The sequence below is a fragment of the Notechis scutatus genome, chromosome 2, assembly GCF_049901735.1.
Source record: "Notechis scutatus isolate UNSWTSFEM ecotype Mainland chromosome 2, rNotScu1.2, whole genome shotgun sequence".
Classification (NCBI taxonomy): domain Eukaryota; kingdom Metazoa; phylum Chordata; class Lepidosauria; order Squamata; family Elapidae; genus Notechis; species Notechis scutatus.
This window is the reverse complement of record NC_142010.1, coordinates 36,797,760-36,821,038: the sequence shown is the minus strand read 5'-3', so window position 1 is coordinate 36,821,038 and position 23,279 is coordinate 36,797,760. Positions and strand designations below refer to the sequence as shown.

The following is a 23,279-nucleotide window of genomic DNA, read 5'->3' as shown; positions in this document are numbered from 1 at the left end:
TTTCTAAAATATTGAAAAATATTACCTAAACTAAACCAAATTACTTATCTCTAATATTCAGCTTTATGGTTCTTTATATAAAGAACTTGTTTAGAAAAATATTTTTGTATTGCAGCATAGAATGTAATGACCAATCCTAAACAAATTACAACGTTCTCTTTTAGCGGACTAGAAAACAATTTAAATCACTGGTTAAAAAGCAAGATTTCTGAAGGAAAAATTCATGAATGCATTTAGCAATTGCAATTGCATTTAGTCACTCCTAATCCTTTTAGAAAGCTACTGTATTTATATAGCTATTGTTCAATAATCTATGCCCTTTGTTCTACCCTATCACTTCAGTTGATGAATTAATTTTCCAGTTCCTACTCACATACAATTAGCTTTCACTGAAAGTTAAAATAGATTTATTTTTACCAACTCTGTTGAAAATCTAAAAATAGCTGCGCACTTGCGCATAAAAAGAACCTGAGGTTTTAAAAGCTATCCATTTATTTTGTTAACATGCAAAAAGTTCAGTTACTCAGAGAGCACTTCAGCTTCCTACACTTATTTTTATAATGGAAATATGTGCCTACCTCAGAAATAATTCAAATGAATTTCCAGCTGGTTTGATAAAAAAAAGAGGGAAAGCCTACTCCCTTCAATTAATCCATCTACTCCCTGTGACCAGAGACCACACTTTTCTCTCCCACTTCCCAAGTACATTTATGAAGTTTCCTCATCCATTTGGTGTATCACAGTTAGGTTTGTTGCACGCTACACCCAGTAATGGTTCACAGAATACTTTTCAGAGAAAGGAACTTCCCTTTGATTGTTTCCAGGTTCTCTAAAGTTGCTTTAAAAAAATAACTATGACATTATTATAGCAGAATTAACTATAATTCTCTTTTGTAAAGAGAAAATTGCTGGTTTGAAATCTGACTTTTTAAAATTACTTTTTTCTTTCCTTCCTTCCATTTCCCTGTGCTTAAGAAAACCTCTAGTGTATTCCTCTCATCTTTTTTTAGGTACCTGAAACAGAAAGATTTCACTCTCCTTAGGTATTTTCTACCATAGCTATAGACTAGGTTAAAAGCGAACATCTGCTATAACATCTACAGGTGACACCTCAATTAATCCTCAAAAGTCTTCTGCAACATGTCCATTGTAATTAACTTGTGAAAGGATCTTGTTTCCAGAGGGTGAATATAGTCCAAGTCCAGAGCCATTACTGGTAAATAATGTTTATCGTGCTCAACCTGTGACTTCCAGAAAATGGACTCCAACAAGCAGTTTTGCCCAGGATGACTGGCTTGGATAGGTCAACTGCAGTTGGGAGAAAGCTTTCCACAGCAGCCCTCATGGATTTTAGCCGATATGTAAATTTGAGATTGAAGCTGCTTATTGTGTGATTTAATTTTTCACTCAGTTTTTAAACCTAGCCCTATTCTTTAGTTCAAAAGTGCAGGACCATATCTTACATTTATGACAGCAAATGGGGTTTCTTAAATAGAATGCAATGAAGATAATTTAAAAACATTATTCTTTAATGTTGGAAAGACATTGCAAGTCTGAATTATTGATATTTCACTTTCTGCCCGTGAATTCTCTATCAATATAATAGAAAAACTGTTCAATACTGTAGTATTCCAGGTGGTAACAGTGTAATGATGGATTTAAATATTGGGCTAAGTAACCCTTTCTTTATGTATTATAATATGTTCTTATTTTCCTTTTTTTCTTTGTTTTTATGAGCTTTTTTATTGAACAGTACATTAAAGCAATAAAAGAAAAGGAGTAGGTCAAAGCCAAGATTCTCAAAAAAAATTGCTTCTTCTAACAGATTGATACGGTGCAAGATAAATTCATATGAGAAACTATTGCACTACTAAAATAAGTTTAACTATGTAACCCCAAATGACTCTTGGCAGCTTCACAAAATTTAAAGAATTTCCATTCCATCAGGAATTGAAACACAAGGATCCATAGAGCAACAACCATCCAAAGAAACAAGATCACCTTTCCACATTACCTCCTCCATCAATTTTTAATCCAAAGTTCACATTTTAAGGGAAAGCCATAATTTTAAGGAGCACTTAAAAGTAAATGGGGGGGGGGGAGGAATCAAGGTCCAACAGGATGCTAATCAAAAGGGCAAGTGCAGTGACAGAGAAGGTCCTGCTAAATGTCATTGCTTAATCAATTAGACATGAAGCAAGCCAATTGTTTGGACAGCACAGGATGAGTGGACATTATATGAGCCACTACAATTCTCTGTTGCTCGAAAAGAGAACGATAAAATTATAGGAAGGTAGATTTCAGGTGAACATTGAGGAAAACTTCCTAAGATTATTGCAGTAGAAGCAATAACTGAGGAAAATTCTGACTTTGCTGTATGAGTTCAAACAGATAAATATTTGGTTCCTGCACTGAGCAGAGTTGAATTTATTGGGTCTCTCCCCTCCTCCACCACAGTAGCATTTTATCAGTGATCTAAACAGGCGGGAAGTGGGTGAGCATTCAGAATTGGTTTTCTAAACTGAAACAAGAGAAACATGAAAATAATATAATTTTCATACCAAAATACATGCATGTTTCACTTAAAGGGAAATCCACACTAAATTAAAATTTTCATTCTTAGCCAAGTTCTTGTATGGGACAACTGAACTATGATACCATTTCCTCAGAAATGTATATAGTTTAAAAATATTGCTTACAGTATGTTTATTAAATTATGTAATGAATATAAATTGGCCACCATTCAGAACAATAGTGTAAGAGAAACAATGCTGTAGAAGTGCAAGAATTCCTGCAAGGCCCTTTTATTCCTGTAGTAAATTATTTCCACGTACATCCCTTTCAAATGACCTTAGTATTTTTAAGATTAAAATTATGATTGAGTCAAGCATTATTGACTGAGACTTTAATTTTGAGTGTCAAATTGTTAGATCATAAACATCTAATAGTAATCTTATAAGAAAGTGATGCCAGACATGATTTTAAAAAGAAACCAGGATTGTCTTTTCAAATGAATGAAAAGTTGCCTCTGATAAACCATGAGATTATTTTAAAAATCATGTATATGTGTGTTGGAGGAATAGAGGATGTTTTTGCAGTCTGAATTTAGAAAAAGCTAAGAAAATACATCTGTGCAAAATATATAAAACAAAAAAGAGATTTTTAAAATGAATCTGCAGTTTGTAAAACAGGACTGACACACAAATTAAAAACCGCTCACAAATCTTAGCCTTTATCCTTCAAATATCTATTTTAGAACACATATTTGTTTTCAACTTTTCAATTCTGCAGTATTTTTTTCATTGTACAAATGAAAGTTCAAATAAATTTTGAACTTGAATAAAGTTCAAAAACTTCATTCAACCTAGCAATAGTCAAACTTGAAACCTTGTCCCCTCTTGTCCCGTCATCTCCTGACAATCTAGTCTTCTACCTAAACCTGATGTTCCCAGGCCATAAGTGAAACTAATAGTTTTGCGTTATATTGGGTTTCAAGTAGCATGAAACCAAGGCTCTTCCACCACAACTTCATAATGTCCGAATAGTATCATTCTTGCTCATAGAGTATCTGGGAGGTCAGGTGACCTGCTGTGGATGTGATCAGAGGTAAAATTTGGGAGTTTTGAAAGGCCTAAACCTGTTCCTGATGGTCCTAAATAAGGCCTTGGTGCAGCCATTGTCCTCTAAATTCCTTCATGCTGTAGAACAGAGGTCTCTAAACTTGGCAACTCTAAGACTCGTGCACTTCAACTCCCAGAATTCCTTCAATTCTGGGAATTGAAATCCACAGGTCTTAAAGTTGTCAAGTTTGGAGACCTCTGCATTAGAATAACTGAATAACAGAATTGGAAGGGACCTTGGAGATCTTCTAATCCAACCCCCATACTATTTCAGACAAATAATTGTCCAATCTCTTCTTAAAAACCTCCAGTGATGAAGTGCTCACAACTTCTGAAGACAAGTCATTCTACTGATTAATTGTTCTAACTATCAGGAAATTTCTCCTTATTTCTAGGTTTTCTCCGTGATTAGTTTCCATCCATTGCTTCTTGTTTTGCCTTCAGGTGCTTTGGAGAATACATTTACCCCCTCTTCTTTGTGGCGGCCCCTTAGGTATTGGAGGACTGCTATCACATCACCCCTTCTTTTCATTAAACTAGCTATGTTGAGTGATTTTTGTGACCTTCAATATTGTCTCCTCTTTCCATGTTTTACACCAATTTTCTACCATACTTAGAATGAAGGCCAGGAGAAGAGAAGAGAGTCCCACTACTTCATTTCAGGAAGAAATCTTATATCAGTGCTATTTCTTTATAACATGCTAAAAGAGTAGATCTTCAAAGTTCCATAGGGGAGAAGAGGCTTTTTCGTATTATTCTGCTTTAACAGTATCCTGAAACATATTTAGGGATATAGAATGTTTGGTAACCATTTTTCTCTCAGGACTCCTTTCCATTTAAAAAAATTATGGAGGACCCCCTTTTGTTTGTATGGGTTATATTTATCATATGAAATACTAAAATCGATGCATTCACTGTTGCTACTGCTGAGTGGTAGTACTTTAATATTGTATTATTTTTTCAACATAGGCTGGCAAATAATTTATATTTCATGGACCCTGACTGGATCTTGGGGGATCCCTAGGGATCCTACAACCATACTTTAAGAAACACTGACATAGATCTTTCTCCCTATTTTCAAAATAATGAGAAATTTTCTAGTGGAAAATCTGCTGCTTATGTATCCAATTCAATATTGCTAGGTGCCTTATCTTGCTTGGTGTCTGGTCTTATCTCTCCATTTATTTATTTCCTATTATTTTAACTTGGGGAACACCCAGAAGGGATATGAGAATAAGGGGCAGATTCTAAAAACAGTTGCAAGGAATTTGTCCCAAACTACTGTACTAAAAGATGCTTAATAGTGTGAGAAATTTGAGTAGTGCCTCTTATACTCACACCAAGTAGGGTACATATCTTACACCACCAGATTCTGTCTCTTTTTTATTTGCATGCCTTAATTGGCCATGAAATTACCTCTCAGCCAGATGATGACTGTCTAATGAGATCTGCATGTATGTTTCTGAGTGCTTTACCGTGTCACTGTGATTGTTGTTCCCTTGGCTAAGACTACAGCTCCTGTTGTAAAAGCTTTCCCTAAGGGGGCTCACATCGCCCTGAAACCCTTTCCATGATCGCCTTCAGCCTCTCCTTAGTTCCCAGGAATTGCGTTGCTCTTCTCTGTATCTAGCCGCGGGTACCTCCTCTATATGGTGAGGTGCGCTTTCGTATTTCAGCTCGCGCTTTCGTATGGATTGGCGTGTATGGATTCCGGTCCCTCTCCCCGACGGCACAGCAGCGTTGCCGGGGTAGCTCGAGAAGTGACTCATCTTGCTTCTGAATGGCAGCCCGGGGCTTTAAAACGGCTCCGGCGACCGCAGCTCAAGCTCTGCTCTTCTTCCCGTTGCTGCTGTCCGGAGGGGCAGAGCTGCCGACGCAGCCTCGGGACAGACATAACAAAACAAAAAATAAATACCGGAGGACGCCATGAAGAGCCTGCCCTGCCTTCCCTTCCTCTTTCTGCTCTTCTGCTCGGGGGACTCGGCGGTCATCACTGGGGTGAGAGCCGGGCGCCAGCCCTTCTCACAGGCATTTCTGGGCAAGAAAGACTGGGCGGACTCATCTTCCGACGGTTTTAGTCGGCGGGAAGACGGAGGGCCGCCTCCGTCCCATCTGAGGCTGCAGTCCATTTTGGCGGGAAAATTGAAGATTGTCCCGAAGGTTGGCATCGCGCTGAGCCCAGGGGGCAGGCAGAGCAAGTAGGAAGAAGCAAGGCGCGCTTATGATGGCCCTCTCTATTTTAATAATAATAATAATAATAATAATAATAATAATAATAATAATAATAATAATAATAATAATAATAATAATAATAATAATAATAAGTCGTTGGAAGGGTTTGGCGCGGGGGGAGGGTAGAGGAAAGGACCGGGGCTGCGGGTCTTGGGCTGGTTTTGCGTTTTGTGTGTGTGGGGGGGAATTAGGGAGTAGATACGAATTGTCAAGGCTGGTTGCAGAGGCGGGGAATTAGTTCAAGAGCCTTGGGTATTTTTCAGGCGGCGGGAACAGGAGAGGCGGGTGCCTGTCCTTGAGCCTGAAAGGAGTCTCATTGAATACCTGCCAAGGGCCAGACTGTTCGTCCCTGAGGCTTTGTTAACAGGTGCATACTGGGGAGGGGGGGCTCTGATGAAATGTCTTTTGGGGTGGGAGGGGGCACGTGCTCGTAGCAGCCTCCCTTAGTTGCGGCGAAAACTTCCAAGCGCGGCTCTCCCCGTGGCTGTTTCCGCGGTGCCTTTAAAGACCCTTGCTGCCACCGGCGATTGGATCTGGTCTGTTTCGAGGACGTTTTTCTTATGGGGAAAAGTTTGAAGCTCGTTGCTTTCCCCTTCCTTCCTTAATTCGTGATGCGTGTCTAATATAGAGGCTTGAAAGTAACAGTATGACAGTGTTGGAAGGGACCTTGCAGGTCTTCTAGCTATTAAGTTCACCCCTGCTCAAATGTTACGTAGAGACACTAAATGTCTGTGGATGTCTATTTAGAAATTTATAATTGTCTGTTTAGAGCTGAAGAAGTTTCTTGGATAAGAAGCAAAACGTCTTCAAAGAACAAAACCAGAAAGTTCAGTTGCCTCTTGAAAAAGCACCTTGAGATATAGAAACACTATAACATTTCAGAAAAACACTTGTCTAATCTCTTCTTTGAAACCTCCAGTGTTTCAGCATTCACAACTTCTGGAGGCAAACCGATTGTGCTAACTAAATTAAATAAATAAATTAGCTTCAGGATGTACTGTAAACATTTAGGGTCTTTCTCAACCATTGAATTTCCTGCTTTCTAGCCATCCTTGACTCAGCAGAAAACCATAAAAGGTGCTGCCCTAGTCCTGATCCTTATACTAAACTGGGTCTGTTGCTGCAGTTTCTAATCCTTGCAGCTATCAGAAACCATCCAAGGTAACGAGTGACAAAGACTAAGAGATTATATGTATATGCCTTCAGGATGCCGTTCTTCAGGGTTGCAATTAGTGCAAAATTTATATCAAATGCATCTCACTTACAGAGCAACTCTGTGCAGACTTAACATCAGTTACAGGAAAGGAGTACATATTTAAGGCTGTCTAATTTGTAGAATGGGATGAAGGTAACACTGTGGGAATGTTGCCAGTATATGTTTGTATGTGCTTAGATTCAGCTAAAAATATGGTTTTAGCTAATGCAAATGTGCAAAGGAACATGGTTTATTTCCAAAAAAAAAAAAAAAAATTGGAATGGCAACAAAGTGAATTTGCTTCCCTGCCATACTGTACTGCAAAATTCCTTTCTGAGATAATAATAATAAAAATAGATTTTACTTCTTCTGTTTTTCAGATTCTCCCACTCCCCATGCACCTAAATTCAATTTTGCAAACTTTTCAAAATGTTGTGAACTTTCCAAAAGGCTTTGTTAAAATAGTTCCAGATTTCCTTGCCAATTTGTGTATCATTCTGTGAAAAACTGCAAAAGGAAAGCAAAAGTCTGGGCATAATTTTAAAAGACTTTTCATTGCCATTCATTCGTCAGTGTATAGAGTCTTGATAACAGACAGGTTTTATGAATGTGTCATATTTCACTGCAATATGAAAAACTAGGCTACAGTTCTAAAAAATTCCCAGATTTCTCCTTGGCTAAAGATTCTGTTATTCCTAACATTCTAAATATTACATAGTATTTAAGCCCCATAACTGCTTTAGGGAAGAATTATGTGCCTTGTGTATTTTTAAATTTTTAGACGTTCACTGTGCACAGTTTTTCAGTCTCCTGCCTCCTGTGCCATTTGCTTGTTAAACCATGCAGATACTAACAACATGGAGATTTTACATGTAGCAGTATTTCTGGTGACATAGATCACTAGCCTGTTGTGCAGCATTAAATGAAATTAAGACATCCATACACCCTATTCTGTATACAGGCAGTCCTTAACTTACAACTGTTTAATGAGGGTCCAAAGTTATGAGGGTATTGAAAAGGATGATTTCCAACTTGTAAAGCACTTCTGACCATTGTAAAATGTCACATCACTGCACATCCATGATCACAATTCATGTCCTTGGCAACTGGCTCACATTTACGACTGGTGTCTTGCTAATTTTTGCCAGTTTCTGGCAAAACAGTGGCAAAAAATACCATTTGTGAGGGTTGTTTGTACTTATAACCATGCGATTAATTAAATCACCACGATTCATTTTACGACTGCTATAAAAATTGTGATAAAATCACATGATGATTTACAACCACAAAGACTTAAAATTGAAATTTCGGTGTCAATGTAAGTTGAGGACTACCTCTAGATTCCTCCCATCTTAATTTATTTATATCCCACCTATATTCTTTTTACAAATAATTCAGGGGATAAATATATCCAACATATTTTCTTCCTCTTATTTCCCCAACAACAACCCTGAGAGGTGGGTTGGGCAGAGAGACAGTGATTGGCCCAAAGTCACATAGCTGGCTTTCATAAGGCAGATTTGAACTCACAGTCTTCTGCTTTCTAACCTGGTGCCTTAACTATTAATCCAGAACTGGCTATCTCATTCCCTATTATATTGAAGTAGGGATGCATTTTTTCTAAACCTTAGTCCAGGAACTGAGATCTTGTCATGGTTAGAAGCATTAAATAGGTGGGAGGAAAGATGATAGCTACAGAGCAAAGCAAAAGCTATTTGGAAAAAAAAAAAAACAGTAGTTCCATCTCAAACACATTTCCTAAATTACCACAGTCCAGTTCTTCTGTAAGAAAGAGATCCAATGATAAAATGTTGCCAAGAGGAAATTTCGGACTTGGGATTAGAATGTGTCTAAAACTATAGGAAAGTAAATATCATTGGCTTATTAATGAAAGAGCAGTAGAAATGTCTATAACTTTCTAGCAGTATTTCTGTTTGTACAGATATATATTTTTGTTTCTGAAGTTTATTTTCATTACAGAAAAACAGAATAGAATAGAATTCTTTATTGACCAAGTGTGATTGGACACACAAGGAATTTGTCTTGGTGCAAAAGCTCTCAGTGTACATAAAAGAAAAGATACATTCGTCAAGAGTCAAGAATCATAAGATGCAACATTTAATAATAGTCATAGGGTACAATAAGCAACCAAATCCTACTAGGAAACAGTCAATATAGATGGTAAGGATACAAGCGACAAAGTTACAGTCATACAGTCACAAGTGGGAGGGGATGGGTGATGAGAGATGAGAAGGTTAATAGTAATAGTAGTGCAGACTTTATAAATAGTTGGACAGTATTGAGGAAATTATTTATTTAGCAAAGTGATGGCTTTCTAGTTGTTCTGGTGTGCAGTGCTCTATAGCATCGTTTTGAGGGAAGGAGTTGAAACAGTTTATGTCTGGGATGTGAGGGGTCTGTAAATATTTTCACAGCCTTCTTTTTGACTTGTGCAGTATACAGGTCCTTGATGGAAGGAGGTTGGTAGTAATTGTTGTTGTTTTTTTGTAGTCCTAATTACTCTCTGAAGTCTGTCTTGTTAGGTTGCAGAACCAGACCAGACAGTTATAGAGGTGCAGATGACAGACTCAATAATTCCTCTGTAGAACTGTATCAGCAGCTCCTTGGGCAGTTTGAGCTTTCTGAGTTGGCACAGAAAGAACATTCTTTGTTGTGCTTTTTTGATGACGTTTTTGATGTTAGGTGTCCATTTTAGATCATGTGATATAATAGAACCTTAAAATTTGAAGGTCTCTACTGTTGATACTGTGTTGCCTAGTATTGTAAGAGGTGATAGTATGGGAGGGTTTCTTCTAAAGTCTACCACCATTTCTACGGTTTTGAGTGTGTTCAGTTCCAGATTATTCCGGGTACACCACAAGGCAAGTTATACAACCTCCTGTCTTTATGCAGATTCATCACTGTCTCAAATGAGACCAATCACTGTTGTGTCATCTGCAAACTTCAGTATTTTAACAGATGGATCGTTTGAGATGCAGTCATTGGTATATAGGGAGAAGAAAAGTGGAGAAAGCACACAGCCTTGGGGGATGGGCTGTGCTAATTGTGCAGGTATCAGATGTGATTCTGCCTAGCTTCACCTGCTACTTCCTGTCTGTTAGGAAGCTTATGATCCACTTACAAGTGTCTTCAGGTACTGCTAGCTGGATTAGTTTAGTTAGAAGAACGTCTGGGATGATGGTATTTAATGCTGAACTGAAGTCTACAAAGAAGCCCCTTGCATAGGTATTTGGAGATTCAAGGTGTTGAAGGATGTAGTGCAAAGAAGAGTAACAAAGATGATTAGGGGCCTGGAGGCTAAAACATATGAAGAACGGTTACAAGAACTGGGCATTACTAGTCTAGTGAAAAGAAAGACCGGGGTGACATGATAGCAGTGGATGAAACCTGATCATGGAGAGATTTTACCTAGAAATAAGAACTTTTCTGACAGTGAAAACAATAAACTAATGGAACAGCTTGTCTTCAGAAGTTGTGGGAGCGTCATCACTGGAGGCTTTCAAGAAGAAACTAGACCGCCACTTGTCAGAAATGGTATAGGGTCTCTGTCAGAAGTCTCGAGCCAAATTTCCAAAACTTCAAAAGGAATTATTGGGAGTTAACATGTCCAGCACTGCCTGGATGTAGCCAACTCTGAGACACATAATTCATTGTCACCCTTGACCCTGCTTCTCCCCCCCACCCCGGCCCGGGTGTATCATAATTCATATTTTCCAATGAGACACAACCATGGCCAAGAGTCATCCATCATGTTCTCCAGTTAGAATTTTGTGCGGCAGAAATTTCAGTCACCTAGTTACTATCTTTGAAAACTATTTATAGAATGCACTTTTGATTTCCAAGCTGCCGCACTGCTTTCAAACCCCTTTCCCCCCTCCCTTTCTGTTGGCAACTCTAAAAAGACCATAGAAATATTTTATGAGTTGACAGCCTCCTGCTTGAACAGGGAGTTGGACTACTAGATGACCTACAAGGTCCCTTCCAACTCTCTTATTGTAAGTCTTCTAAGTCTAAGTTAACCATGGGAAATAGGTTTTTGTGTGTATGTGTGCATGCACACCTTTTAGTCAATATAGGTTGGACAGTCTGTGCAACCTATACTTTTCTTCTGCAAGACTTTAGAAGTGATTTGTCATTGCCTCCTAGGGCTGAAAAAGTGACTGGTCTAGGATCACCCAGCTGCTTTTGCACCTAAGGTGTGACTAGAACTCACAGTCTCCCAGTTTCTATCCCAGTAGTTTAACCATTGCAACAACCAACTCTGAAATATCCATTATTCTGCCATAAAATCTGCTGTGTACTTAATGAAGCAAACATAGTACATGAACTAATATCTGGGGGTGTTAAATTCTTAATGCTTATCCAATTAATCTATAACCTAAACAGAATGAAGGAGTTGTTTCTGGTATTTTCTGACAGGAAGATACTTTTAAAAGTGTTAATTCAGTGATTGAAACCTGTCTCGTTTTCCTTTTTCCTGCTGCCAGTCTCAGAAAGAAACTTCATGTGTATGTATGTCTATATGTGTGAACAACAACTACTAATTACTCTTGTCATTAAATGCACTGCTTGTGGCATTCTGAGTATTATAAAGATTTAATAGTAAATTGTTTGGATTGGGAATTCAGCACCTAGACTTTAAACACTTTTCTCTCTCTACTATTAAACTGAGTGAACTGTCTACTTCATATTTTTTTTAAATCTGTTTATTGGATTTTTATTCCATTATAGTTGTACAATGTTTATTATGACTAATTGCACCAAATGAGGAGTTTTGTCTGAGTGTCAGATGAAAACAGATCTTCTCTTCCTCACATACTGAGAGCCATTCTCTGACCTAGTGCCCGAGATTCAGAAGATCTAACCCTCTTGGCCTTTCAGACAGCCATTAAGACCTGGTTCTTTGGGGGCAAACCTTAGTGAAGCCCAACTGTGAGTTGTTTTTGAAATTCTCAGTTATGATGTGATGGTTATTTTTAATTGTATTTTGCACTGCTGCATATTGGGGTATAAATTATGATTATTTTTATGTTTATTAGAGTTACTTGTTTAAGATTTGAGACTGTATAAAATGCCCACAATAAATACATTTAAAATGGAGATAAGATTCAGTACAACTTTAAATCTTGGGGAGGAGGGGAAAACCTCTTTATATGTTATCCAGGGGTCTTCAAACTTGACAATTTTAAGACTTGTGGACTTCAACTCCCAGAATTCCTCCTCCAGTCATGTTAGCTCAGGAATTCTGGGAGTTGAAGTCCACAAGTCTTAAACTTGCCAAGTTTGAAGGCCCTTATATACTGTTGGGTGATTTATTTTAAAACAATAATAGTATCAAGTAGTTGTTATAAGCTCCTGTATTCCCCTTCACTTTATCCCCACAACGTTCCTATGAGCATGTTGGACTGTGAGAAAAAGCCCGTATCAAAGTCCTGCAGTGAGTTTCCATGGCTGAGGGTGGACTGCCCAGGCCTAGTTTAGCATCTTGACCAATGCATCAGGAAGGAAGCTCGTTCCCGTGACACCAAATTCATTAGATTCTGCTGAAGTTTGGCATCTGCATAATACAAAGCATGTTTTCATTTATCTGGGAGAAAAAGGGAGAACTCTGAAATTATTTCAGTTCTGAATGAGTATCTCCAGGCTTCATTTCTGATCTCCTAGAGCCCTGGGATGCAACTGTACTGCTATAATAGCAGTCATGCCACAAAGAAATTGGGAGGAGGGCTTTGATCATCGACATAAAATAACATGTCGAGTGGAAAGGAAGAAGCACTACTGAATTCTGTGACAAGTCTGGATTCTTGGGGTAGCTGAAAGGAGATTTATTTATTGAAAAGATGAGTTTGTCTCTTACATTTCTATTGCTCACTTCAACAATCACTTACTACGTTCAAGAAGTGTTAGTATTCTTTGAGAGCAGTTTTTCTATATACAATCCAATATAGCTCCTTGAAATTTGGCAAGGATATTCCCCACCAGAGAGGATACTGGACCCACATTCTCTGCCAAGAAATAAAGAAATAATAGCTTGAATACTCCGACAGCATTTCTATGGAAATGAGTCCGTCTGGTCCCCTTCTAACATTCTAGCATATTTTGAACATTTAATACCATTTTTATGAAGAAGAAGAAAAAAGAAGTTGCCTCATTCGTGTTTTACCCAGTGGTAGGATTCAAACATTTGTTCTACCGGTTCTGTAGGCATGGCTTGGTGGGCGTGGCTTCACTTGATAGCCATGGCAGTGGAAGGATACTGCAAAATCCCATTCCCTCCGCACCCCACTAACCTGCTTTCCAGCTCCATTCTCCTGTGCAGGGCAACGAAAGAAGACCCAGCCGATTAACTGGAACTCGGGAGATAGAGAATAGATGGGGGCAGGGCCAGTCAGGTGGTATTTCCCAGTTCTCCGAACTTAAAATTTCTGCTACCAGTTCTCCAGAACTGGTCAGAACCTGCTGAATACCATCTCTGGTTTTGCCCATATTGGCTCAAGGAACTACATTGAAGACAGGCAACCTCTGGTCAGCAGTGATTTGAATCAGATTGTGTCCTTTCAGCAGCTCCTGTGTGTGGTTACATGAGGCAAATCAAACTACATGCTGCCTGGGCCACAACAGACCACTGAATTTCTCTTTCAACCAAAAATAGTGTAGTACTTCATGTACTTGCAAAATATCCTAGAGGAACTTCACTTTTTGGTTCATCATGAACTTACAAACACCAGCGAATTGAAACATCTATAAATTTTAGACATCTGAAACATGAATGTGTGATAAAATAATTGAATTAAAATGTTGATAATAAGGTAATGACTTGACAAGGAAAGCTTTTGGAAGCTGAATTAGGATTTTTTACCCACATTGATATATGAATGGATCTGATTTTTTGTCTTAATTTTCTGGTTAGTATTTTAATTGAAGTTTTTAATGAATATAGTAAAAGCTAATACAAACTAAAGTTTATATTGCTATGTTTAATAAACAGTAAAAACTAATACAAACTAAAGAAAAATAAAAATAAAAGTTCAGAAGATACAGAAAAATGAAAAAGAAAAAGAAAGGTAGAAGACAGCAAAGACAATACTGTAATGAAGTGGCTTTGAACATTCATGACATATCAAGCATAAGCTAATATACTTTCACTCTCTTTTAAAGTTGCAAATTTTTTAAAAAGCCTTCCCTTCTCCCTTTTTATCTTTTATCTAATTTTTATCTATATGAAACCCAGAAATCATATTTTCAATCCCAGTTCAGCAAAAGGTCCAGAAATATCAATAGTTTATCCCTGTTCAAGTAGCCCAGATGTATATGTCTTTTTTGTTCTACATAACCTTGATCATTAAAATCATTCTAATAATATTGCAGGATTTGATTTTTCATCATATTTTTGCATTTAAAAGGAGTCTTCAAACCTTTCAGCTACTTTGTAAGTCCTATAAGGAAGCATTGTCTAGGATTTCTTACCACAGCTGTTCCATGCCCAGATCCTTTTCTTGATTTCTCTTTTGTATACACATTTTGGTAATTGCAGTTTCTTCCATGTGTTTGAATTCTATAATGTCTATGTAGGTAAACATTTGTAAAAATTTTCTCATCATGTTCTAAAAGTCTATCCATTGAAATATGTATTGGTTATTAATATTTCAGTCCATGTTTCAAAACCCTTTAAGAAAAATTTAGAGCTGGCTTAACCATTTTAACTCTTTCTGCCTCATCCTTTAGTTTTTTATTAGGTCCATTTGCAACCTTCAGTTTCTAATAGGGTTTTAGTTCAGTTTCAGTCATTTCCCACAAGTATATTATTAAATTATCTACTTGTTTTTTTAAAAAAAAACTTACCATAAAAATAACCAATATTCCAATCTCTTTGATCTTCCAATCTGTTTAAACTTTCTTAAATCAAAATCTCCCTTTTTTTTGCTTTTGTCAATTTTATATTATTTTAAACTCTTAATTTCTGCTTAAAATATATTAAATCCAAATAAGGTAATAGTCGGCAGGTGTCATATTAAGCTCACTATTTTGAAGATCTCTAATATCTATAAAGTTATGAAATTGAATTTTTCTGAATGTGATTAGAAAGTAAGTTTAGCTGGTTTAGGGTCCTTCTAAAACATGCTGTCACTGGTGAGACCTCAGATATCATCTCCCTCAGCCTCTGGTGCTCAGAACCATGGGAGGCTGCTATTTTACAGTCTCCTTACAAGGAACTACCATTCAGAGCGCTCATTGGGCAATTTCCCAATCTTTCCTCTTCCAGAGAGATTCAAAGGAGCCAGTCTACTTGCCAGCCTTTCATTCTTTACAGCATTTGTCTTCATTTTTTTCACAAGTTCTTCAGTCAGTCAGGACTCACAGTGGAAGCCTACTTTCCTAATTTTCAGTATAATACAAAATTTATTCCTGAATTGTAATATTATTATGTGGAGAATCTGGACTTTTTTTCTCTCAGACAACAGCTATTTAATAAATACATGTGATGCTATCAATTTTATTGCTGAAATTACATAGTTGTGGAGTAGAATATAGTGTAATTATATTCATAATGAAACCCTCTAAACAGAACATTTGGTTTAATGTGCATTAATGTGTCCCTCAGCACCATTATCAGCTCATGAAGTCATTGCACTTATTTATTATGCCACTGTGGAAAAACCTTATAATATTTAGTAATCTTAAAACCTGAAATAAAAGAGAAGCCAAAATAAGTGCAGTAATATAACAATGTAGTCCTCAATAATTCAAATCATTTCATATTTGCCAATATCAAATCTGTTCCTAGAGTTCCCTGGAAACATTTTATTAAATAAATTAAAGCAATACTTTGTGTCTCAAAATGTTAATATCATTTTTACTCATATCTCTAAAATTACTTGTGCTGGTTCTCCATTTTCAATTTGCCTTTCATTGCCTTTTATGTCTATATTTCCAACTTTATTAAAACTGTTTGGTTTTTATATCTATTACAGAACATATGTGTTTCACGTAAATCCATTCAGTTGATTGTTAAAAATGAGACAGAAGCTCTTCTTTTTAAATATATGATTCCATACCCAGGAACCTGTGATTTATCTGAAACAGCATCTAACAGTCATTGAGAAGGGAGGGAGGGAGGGAGGAGAGGAGGAGGAGGATGAAAAGGAGAAAGAAAAAGAAAGAAAAGAAGAAAAGAAAGGATAATCCTTGATTCCAAAAACAAAACATTCTCCTGCCTTCGGCATTTTTCCCCTTCTTTTTCTTTGCAAAGGGCCAGGCTGGGTGTGCCTTGTAAGTTCAATAGTTAAGAAATTTCAGGTTCACTTATCTGGCTTAAAACCATCAAGAATACATTCCTAGAAGAGGCTAAATTTTAATCTTGTGCCCATGGGGGTGCTGCAAATGGCTGTATGTATTATTTGTTCAGTGCCATCCTAGCTTGGAACAGTTGCTCAATGAATGGTGAAAAGAACACAGACACTGTTTTAGCAGTCTGGCTAAATTATCAGACCTTCCACACAAAATGCACACTGAAGTTCTTCAGAGAGATAGGGAAAGATGAGCAATTCTCCAATCAACGCTTTTGTAATGATAGAAGACAAAAATGCTTCAGACAATCCCTCCATCACATGAAGATAAAGGAGGGAGAAGAGGAAGCATATTCAGACTTGCATAATTCTATTACTATAGCTGTTCTAATAAAAATAGTTTTAGGCCTACAGGGTCTTAATCTAGTCTACCTTATGGAGCTGACATAAGATAGTTGAGGGCTACCTCTTTTAGGGGAACCCTATCTGTTTTCCACTTAGGGTAGTCTTCATCTAATTTTTATGTTAGGGAGTCAAATGTATTTATTTGAAATATATGCCTGGAGGATGCTAGACAGAGATTTTTTATCTCAAAGTGAAGAATCCTGAAAAGTGAATTTCTAGGTCCACCATCAATAGGTGGCGCAGAGCATCTATGAGTCTGACACATTCCTTCAATGACAAGTAGGTACCAAGGGAAACTGTGGCTCACTCTGTTAGAGAAGCAGCAACTTTTACAGCATTAGATGTAGGGTTCCTCTAGAACAGAGGTCCCCAAACCCCGGTCCGAGGACTGGCCCAGGTCTGCAACATGACAGAAACTAATCCGCACAAACAAGTGACGTGTCAGGGTTCCAAATAACAGCCCAAATGGAATCAAAACTCCAAGGACAGAGGCTTCCTCAAAGTACAGTTATTAGGCATGTCATATTGGCACAGCTGGTGAAAACCTGACTTTGAAGTCCCCCGGGTTTTTTCCACCCAATTCAAAGTCCAAAGCGCTCCCCTCCCATTACACACAACCATCACATGCCCCAATTAGGTCACACTCTCCCTCCTGGGTGACTTCCCTCCAGGCCTCTCCAGGTGCTGGTGGGAATGTCCTCGGTTCCCAGAAGAATGAATGTTATTTTGGCTACACATTCCCCTCAGCTATCTCTACTCCCCCATCCATGGGATGCAGGCAGCATGTGAAACCTCTCTCCATGGAACTGGTCCCTGGTGCCCAAAAGGTTGGGGGCTACTGCTCTAGAAGATATAACTCAAATTATTTCAGTAGTTGCTTGCTCAGTTTTATATCTCTGATTTGATTTTTTTTTTTGTAAGCAACATCTCTCTTCTAGATATATGAGCAAATGGAATAGCCTGAGATTGTTTTATTGTTTCTTTTATATATCTAATGCTATATATCTGTGTATTACATTAAAGGCTTGTGACAGAGATCTGCAATGTGGTGGAGGCATGTGCTGTGCTGTTAGTCTCTGGATCCAAAGTCTTCGAATTTGCACACCAATGGGCATCTTTGGAGAAGACTGTCATCCTTTAAGTCATAAAGTTAGTCTATTATGTAATATTCTAGTTCTTGTATAATGTTAAATATAGAAAAAAAATTAATAGAAATATTAGCAATAAACCAAACTGTATAAAATAATATTCTTTCTGCAAAAGTTAAGAACGTTTTTTATCATTATTCCTATTGTACGATATCCTTATAAAAGATCTAAGGCGAACTAGTATTTTGCATTCTAGAACTTATCAGCATGTTATTATCTGCTTTTACTTGATCTTGTCTCATTTAACCAATTTTTTTAAAGAGAAAGACCAACTATTAGGATATTTAGGCCCTTATGTTCTTCTAGACAGAGAAGATTATTTAAAAATCACATTTGAAACACACATTTCTTTGATCTGAGGCAAGCAACGTAGTGTCTTTCAGATGGATTTGAATTTGAACTCAACCAAGACAAAATGGGAGATGTGATCACAAACATCTGGAAGGAATCAGGTCATCTATTCCTTATATTGGGGTACTTCTTTTAAATTGAGTGCTTTCATTTCTATTGGGCTCCTAATTGCCACCTTTCTGAACTGAATTATGATGGTTACTATGACTAAAGTTCCTCTTATAATACCTAAAGATATCCAGTGTTAGCTAAATAATTTTACATAGAATGTGATGTAAAAGGATGTTAAACAAATATTTTTATTTTTATTTCAAAAACTTCCTTTAACTTCTAAGTTAAAGTTGAATCCAGACTGTTAGTTGCACAATCCCCATTGAAATAAGTGGGAACAAAAACCACAAAGTTGTAGCATAAATTTCAGTGGATCAATTCTCCTTTTAACTTAAGCTTTTTAATTTTTAATTTGATTTAAACTTCTGGAATTTCTGAATGTGTTACAGTTGCACCTCCAGAATTCACATTCTTAGAGCAGAAGATTGGAAAAGGCACCATTATATCATGAATGTATTTATTAACTGATAGATTTAAACATGTTTACATATCCTATTTATTGCCAGTTATGCAGACAGAATAATTTCTTTTTTGTATTTACTGCTTCATTCCTCCTTATTAATCATGCTTATTTACTACCATTTGTTTTCTAGTACATCCAATATCTCTTCTTTAAGGAGACAGAGAAAACGATAAAATATTTGTAACTAACAGAAGTATCTTGCTATCTACCAAAGACACTCACAACTTGGGTAACCAACTTATAATGTGTGGTTGGTTGAAGCTATTGAAATGCTTTATCTAGCAAACTGCCACATGGGAGTTAGCTAATATTTGAACTGATTCTTCAAAGCTGATGCTTTCATAATGTAATCATGCTATGGAAATAGTTAATATTGCCATATGCTACAAAGAAGATAGAATAACTGATATGGCATATCTATGAAACAGCTCGAAGTGTGGAAAGTACATTAATGGGCACTGAATCAAAACATTGCTCAGTTTTGGGGGGAGTCACCCTATGTCTTAACTCTAAATATTTCTTTCCAGATTCCATTTTGGGGAAGAAGAATGCATCACAGCTGTCCCTGTGAACCTAACTTGGCTTGTGTCCGGATTTCTCCAAGCAAATACAAATGTTTACCAGAGTTCAAAAATGATGACATCTATTTTTAGCAGAAGGATGATGAAGAATTATGTATCATTGCATATTTCATGAATGAAGACCCCCATTTGTTACTGTGATGACATTGTTTCACAGAGGAAATTTAGAGTATACTTTCTAGCCTTATTATTAAGATACTATACTTAAGATTAGCCCAAGAGTTTTTGTTAGACAAGTACAGTTTCTTTATATTTGTGTCCGCTCAAATAAGGATGGGCTGAGGTAGGCCTGTATAATATGAGCGATGCTAGCTGGAATACAGCCCATCATCTATGCTTGGCAGACCAAGGGAGACCCAATTCATTTTTCTGGGTAGAAAAATATTATTGGCAATGTCATAAAAATAGGCAAATTGGGCCACAAGTAGAGCACACCTAGAAAAAAGTCATATTATTGTCGAATTGTCTTCCCATTAAAATACTCTAATCAGTCACCCAGTCCATTCAGCAGCCAGTATCATCAAATCATTTTTTTAATTGGAGAGTTTTCTTTAGCCTGCCAAACTGAAATGAACACATCAATGTTACTGATTACAGAAAAAAAAAATTAAAAAGCAAAGAAATCTTCACATCCAATTCCTGGTGGATTTGCACTAGCAAATTTGGAAAGAAAACAAGCATTTTTTCTATTAGAAGCTCTGGTCTTTTAGGGAAAAATAACATGAAATTCACTGATGTATTGATATCAGTGAGAAATAATTAATTTATATTAGCTCCATAAATAGGATGGATACAATGCTGGTAAAGGTGTGTGTCAGATTGTGTATATACGTGTTTATGTTGCTGCACTTTGGAGGTACAGTTAGAATGCCTATTTCCTATTTGGGAATGTCGGTTTATACTGGACAACGTGCGCCCCATTGGATCATTATTTTAGAGATACTTCCTTACCTGAATCAAGAAAGAATGTCCATGGGTGGGCAAAAAACCAATGGGAGCAGGAGCAACTTTCAACTTCCTGCTGGCTTCCCCAATGAGTTTTCTTGTGGGAAACTGGCAGAGAACATTCCCTTCCCTTCTCCCTTTTCCCTTCTCCGTCATTATCTTCCTTCTCTTTCTCCCACCCCTTCTTCCTTCCCTTCCACTGTTTTTTCTACGCTTCCATCCTTTCTTCTCTCCCTCCCTCCTCTTTCCTTCCCTGCCTCATTCCTGCCTTACTTTCATTCTGTCATTATTTATCTTCCTTCTTTCTCTCTCTCAAATTGCTGCCAACTTTCCCATTTACTTTGCTTGTGGGAAGCTTGCAGGGAGAAAGTCAGTGGAGAAGCCAGTAGGAAGTTACAAGTCCAAGAACATCAGGCAGGTAAGTAGGGGAGGGAGGGAGGAAGAAAAAGGGATGCATGAGAGGTGCCACGTGGTTTGGGAAAGGTTGGGTGGACATCACAGGTAACACATGGCATAAGGATGGGTGGCATAGTCTAAGAAAGGTATCTTGGGTTGTTGAGAGGTATCATGTGGATTGTGCTGAAGGGGGTGGGGGCATTGCAGATCAAGAAGAATGAGTGGATCATAGGGATGTGTAAGAGATGCTGCACAGTCAAGTAGGGCATGCAAGGGGTTGTAGAGGGAAGAAGAATGTGAGAATGGTGTAGGGGTGTGTGTGAGAGGTGCCGTATCAGTTGGGGATAGCATGCAAGGCAGTGGCATGAGTTAGGAAGTGTGCCTGAGATTGCTTGGAAGATCACAAGAAGCACCATGCAAGTTAGGGACAACACTCAGAGGGCAGTGTAGGCTGGGAAGGGTGTACAAGAGATGCCAAACTGGGGAGCAGCACAGTCAGGAAGGGCATATGGGGGTGCACAAAAATGCTGTGTGAGTCAGGGAAGGCACACAATGGGAGCAGGTCAGATTATGGGAGTGCAGGTGCAGCAACAGACAATAGCATTGAAGCAGCCACAACTTCCTCAAACTTCATTCTTAAGCAACAGTTGCTTAAGATATTTCAATTACAAATTTGCTGTACTAAGTATGCTTAGTATACTTAAAAGTATGCTTAAAAATAGACAACATGTTGCTTTAGGTTGAAACAAAGTTGTTAAAACCAATTTTGCACCGCGGAACTTAAATTTTAGAAGAATCATTTAAAATAAAATCATATAATGAAAATGAGAAAAAGAATTATCTAGTATAAATAGAACCTGAAATCCAGTTTCCTGTTATATTTCTTAAAATCTGAAAATCTTTTGAAGCTTCTGACTTCATATGTAAATACTGATATGCAAAGGTTTCTGTATCAGAATAATAAAATTAAAATATTTTATTGAGGTCTGCATTGTTATTTTTACATATAGTTTTTATCCTGTAAAAGTTGTCATTCACCAACATTATATTCAGAAAACATTCTAAAAACATGTAGGTGCTAAGGAATTTACAAGGTTTAACACACACAAAAAGTTTAGCTTAAAATATGGCCTATTAAATTTAAGATGTTTTTCCAATTTTTCCAATATATGAAAATTCTGAATATATTATAAAGCTTCATAGATAAGTTAACAATAATCAGAAAAATCATAAACATATTCATTTAGAAATAAATCTGATTGAGTATGAGTAAATGTTGGGTGTTGAGAACTTCCTTACCATATTTTGTTTCTGCATTTTCTTTGTTTAGAGAGATAAGAAGATCTGTTAAGTATTTCAAGAAAATATGAACTATAAAAGTGAAACAGAATTACACATATATTTGACAGTATATAGGCAAACAGTAAGTAAGTAGCTAAAGCCAGATATTTGCTATTTTAAGCGAGGCTACTAAAAACTGCATAGTCAATATAAGCTTACTTTAAATTGGTAGTAAAGCATTGGATGTATCACATCAGAATATCTTGCTTGCATTAAAGTAGCATGTCAGGGAAAACCTAGCTTAATCCTTTGAACTAACATGTGCATTATTAGGAAATTCAGAGAAATCTTAATGCCAGATTTGATTCACTCTGTGAACTAATAAAAAAAACAGTGTAGGAATAATCATAACATGGTTCTGATTAGCTAGTAAATTTGAAGATGTGACCAAATTATTTCTACTAACAGGGTAAAGAACCTTTATTGCTCTATTCCTAGAAATTGATTTTAGATAAAAGAAAATACCCAAATATAATCATGCATTTGTTGAAGGAAAAACATTTGTTAGCTCCCCAAATGTATTCTGCTTTACTAGCTAGATGGTTAAAATTCTTGCAAAACAGATTTGGAGACCATGAAAGGTAGAAGGAAATGCATAAGCTTAAATCTGCTTAGGTTTATAAGAAAGCTAAATGTTTCAGAAAATGTCTAGAAAACCAGTTACTTGCATAGAATCTTTCGAGTGAATGAATTTGGAAATAATTTGGTTAAACTATTTCAGGCTTGTCTTTCTATTACTTCTGTTCTGTAGCACTTCAGGTTTGTTTTATCCTCTTTAATTGCCTCTAATAATCTACCCATTGCTGGAAGAACTTAGTCTCCCTCAAAACTGTGTTATTTCTTCAGTGCTTGCTTATTTTTCAAAATGCATAAGTAGATCAAATGCTATAGTGCACTCCACTGAGGTCTTTGGTTTCTGTCATTTGCAATATTGTGAAGAGACCAAGAAGCATATAATAAAATATATAAAGTGGAACAGCAATAAAATTGTTTTGGATTCATGGAACAATGAAAGAGAATTTAGTCAGGTGCAGTGCTTCATATAGCTCATATCTTGTCAGAGCAATGCTGCCTTTTATCAACTAGCAAACTATTTTTCAGGCAGGCATTGATTGTGTGAATGGAATTCATCAGCCAAACACGTCAAGAGGAAAGAACTGTCCTTGCTCCAAGGTCTCTCATG

The 23,279-nt window shown here is 37.1% G+C and overlaps 1 protein-coding gene across 2 annotated transcripts; it reads left to right on the top strand.

The window, feature by feature from the left end:
• Positions 1-5,179: 5,179 nt before the first annotated feature.
• Positions 5,180-21,640, top strand: PROK2 (prokineticin 2). 2 transcript variants are annotated; one of them, XM_087954583.1, is made up of 3 exons: positions 5,180-5,780; positions 17,784-17,909; positions 19,361-21,640. In XM_087954583.1, the coding sequence occupies exons 1-3, from the start codon at positions 5,547-5,549 to the stop codon at positions 19,484-19,486; spliced, it is 486 nt and encodes a 161-aa protein (XP_087810709.1). In that variant the 5' UTR covers positions 5,180-5,546; the 3' UTR covers positions 19,487-21,640. The 2 variants fall into 2 exon arrangements, with proteins under 2 accessions (XP_087810709.1, XP_026534876.1); XM_026679091.2 differs by having other exon boundaries at positions 5,180-5,618; positions 19,361-21,639.
• The last annotated feature ends 1,639 nt before the right edge of the window (positions 21,641-23,279 follow it).

Excerpts from the sequence above, each read along its gene's own strand:
- PROK2 (XM_087954583.1), top strand. The coding sequence starts at position 5,547 with ATGAAGAGCCTGCCCTGCCTTCCCTTCCTCTTTCTGCTCTTCTGCTCG. Across the intron at positions 5,781-17,783 it reads AATTGAAGATTGTCCCGAAG|GCTTGTGACAGAGATCTGCA; the intron begins GTTGGCATCGCG and ends ATTACATTAAAG. Across the intron at positions 17,910-19,360 it reads GTCATCCTTTAAGTCATAAA|ATTCCATTTTGGGGAAGAAG; the intron begins GTTAGTCTATTA and ends ATTTCTTTCCAG.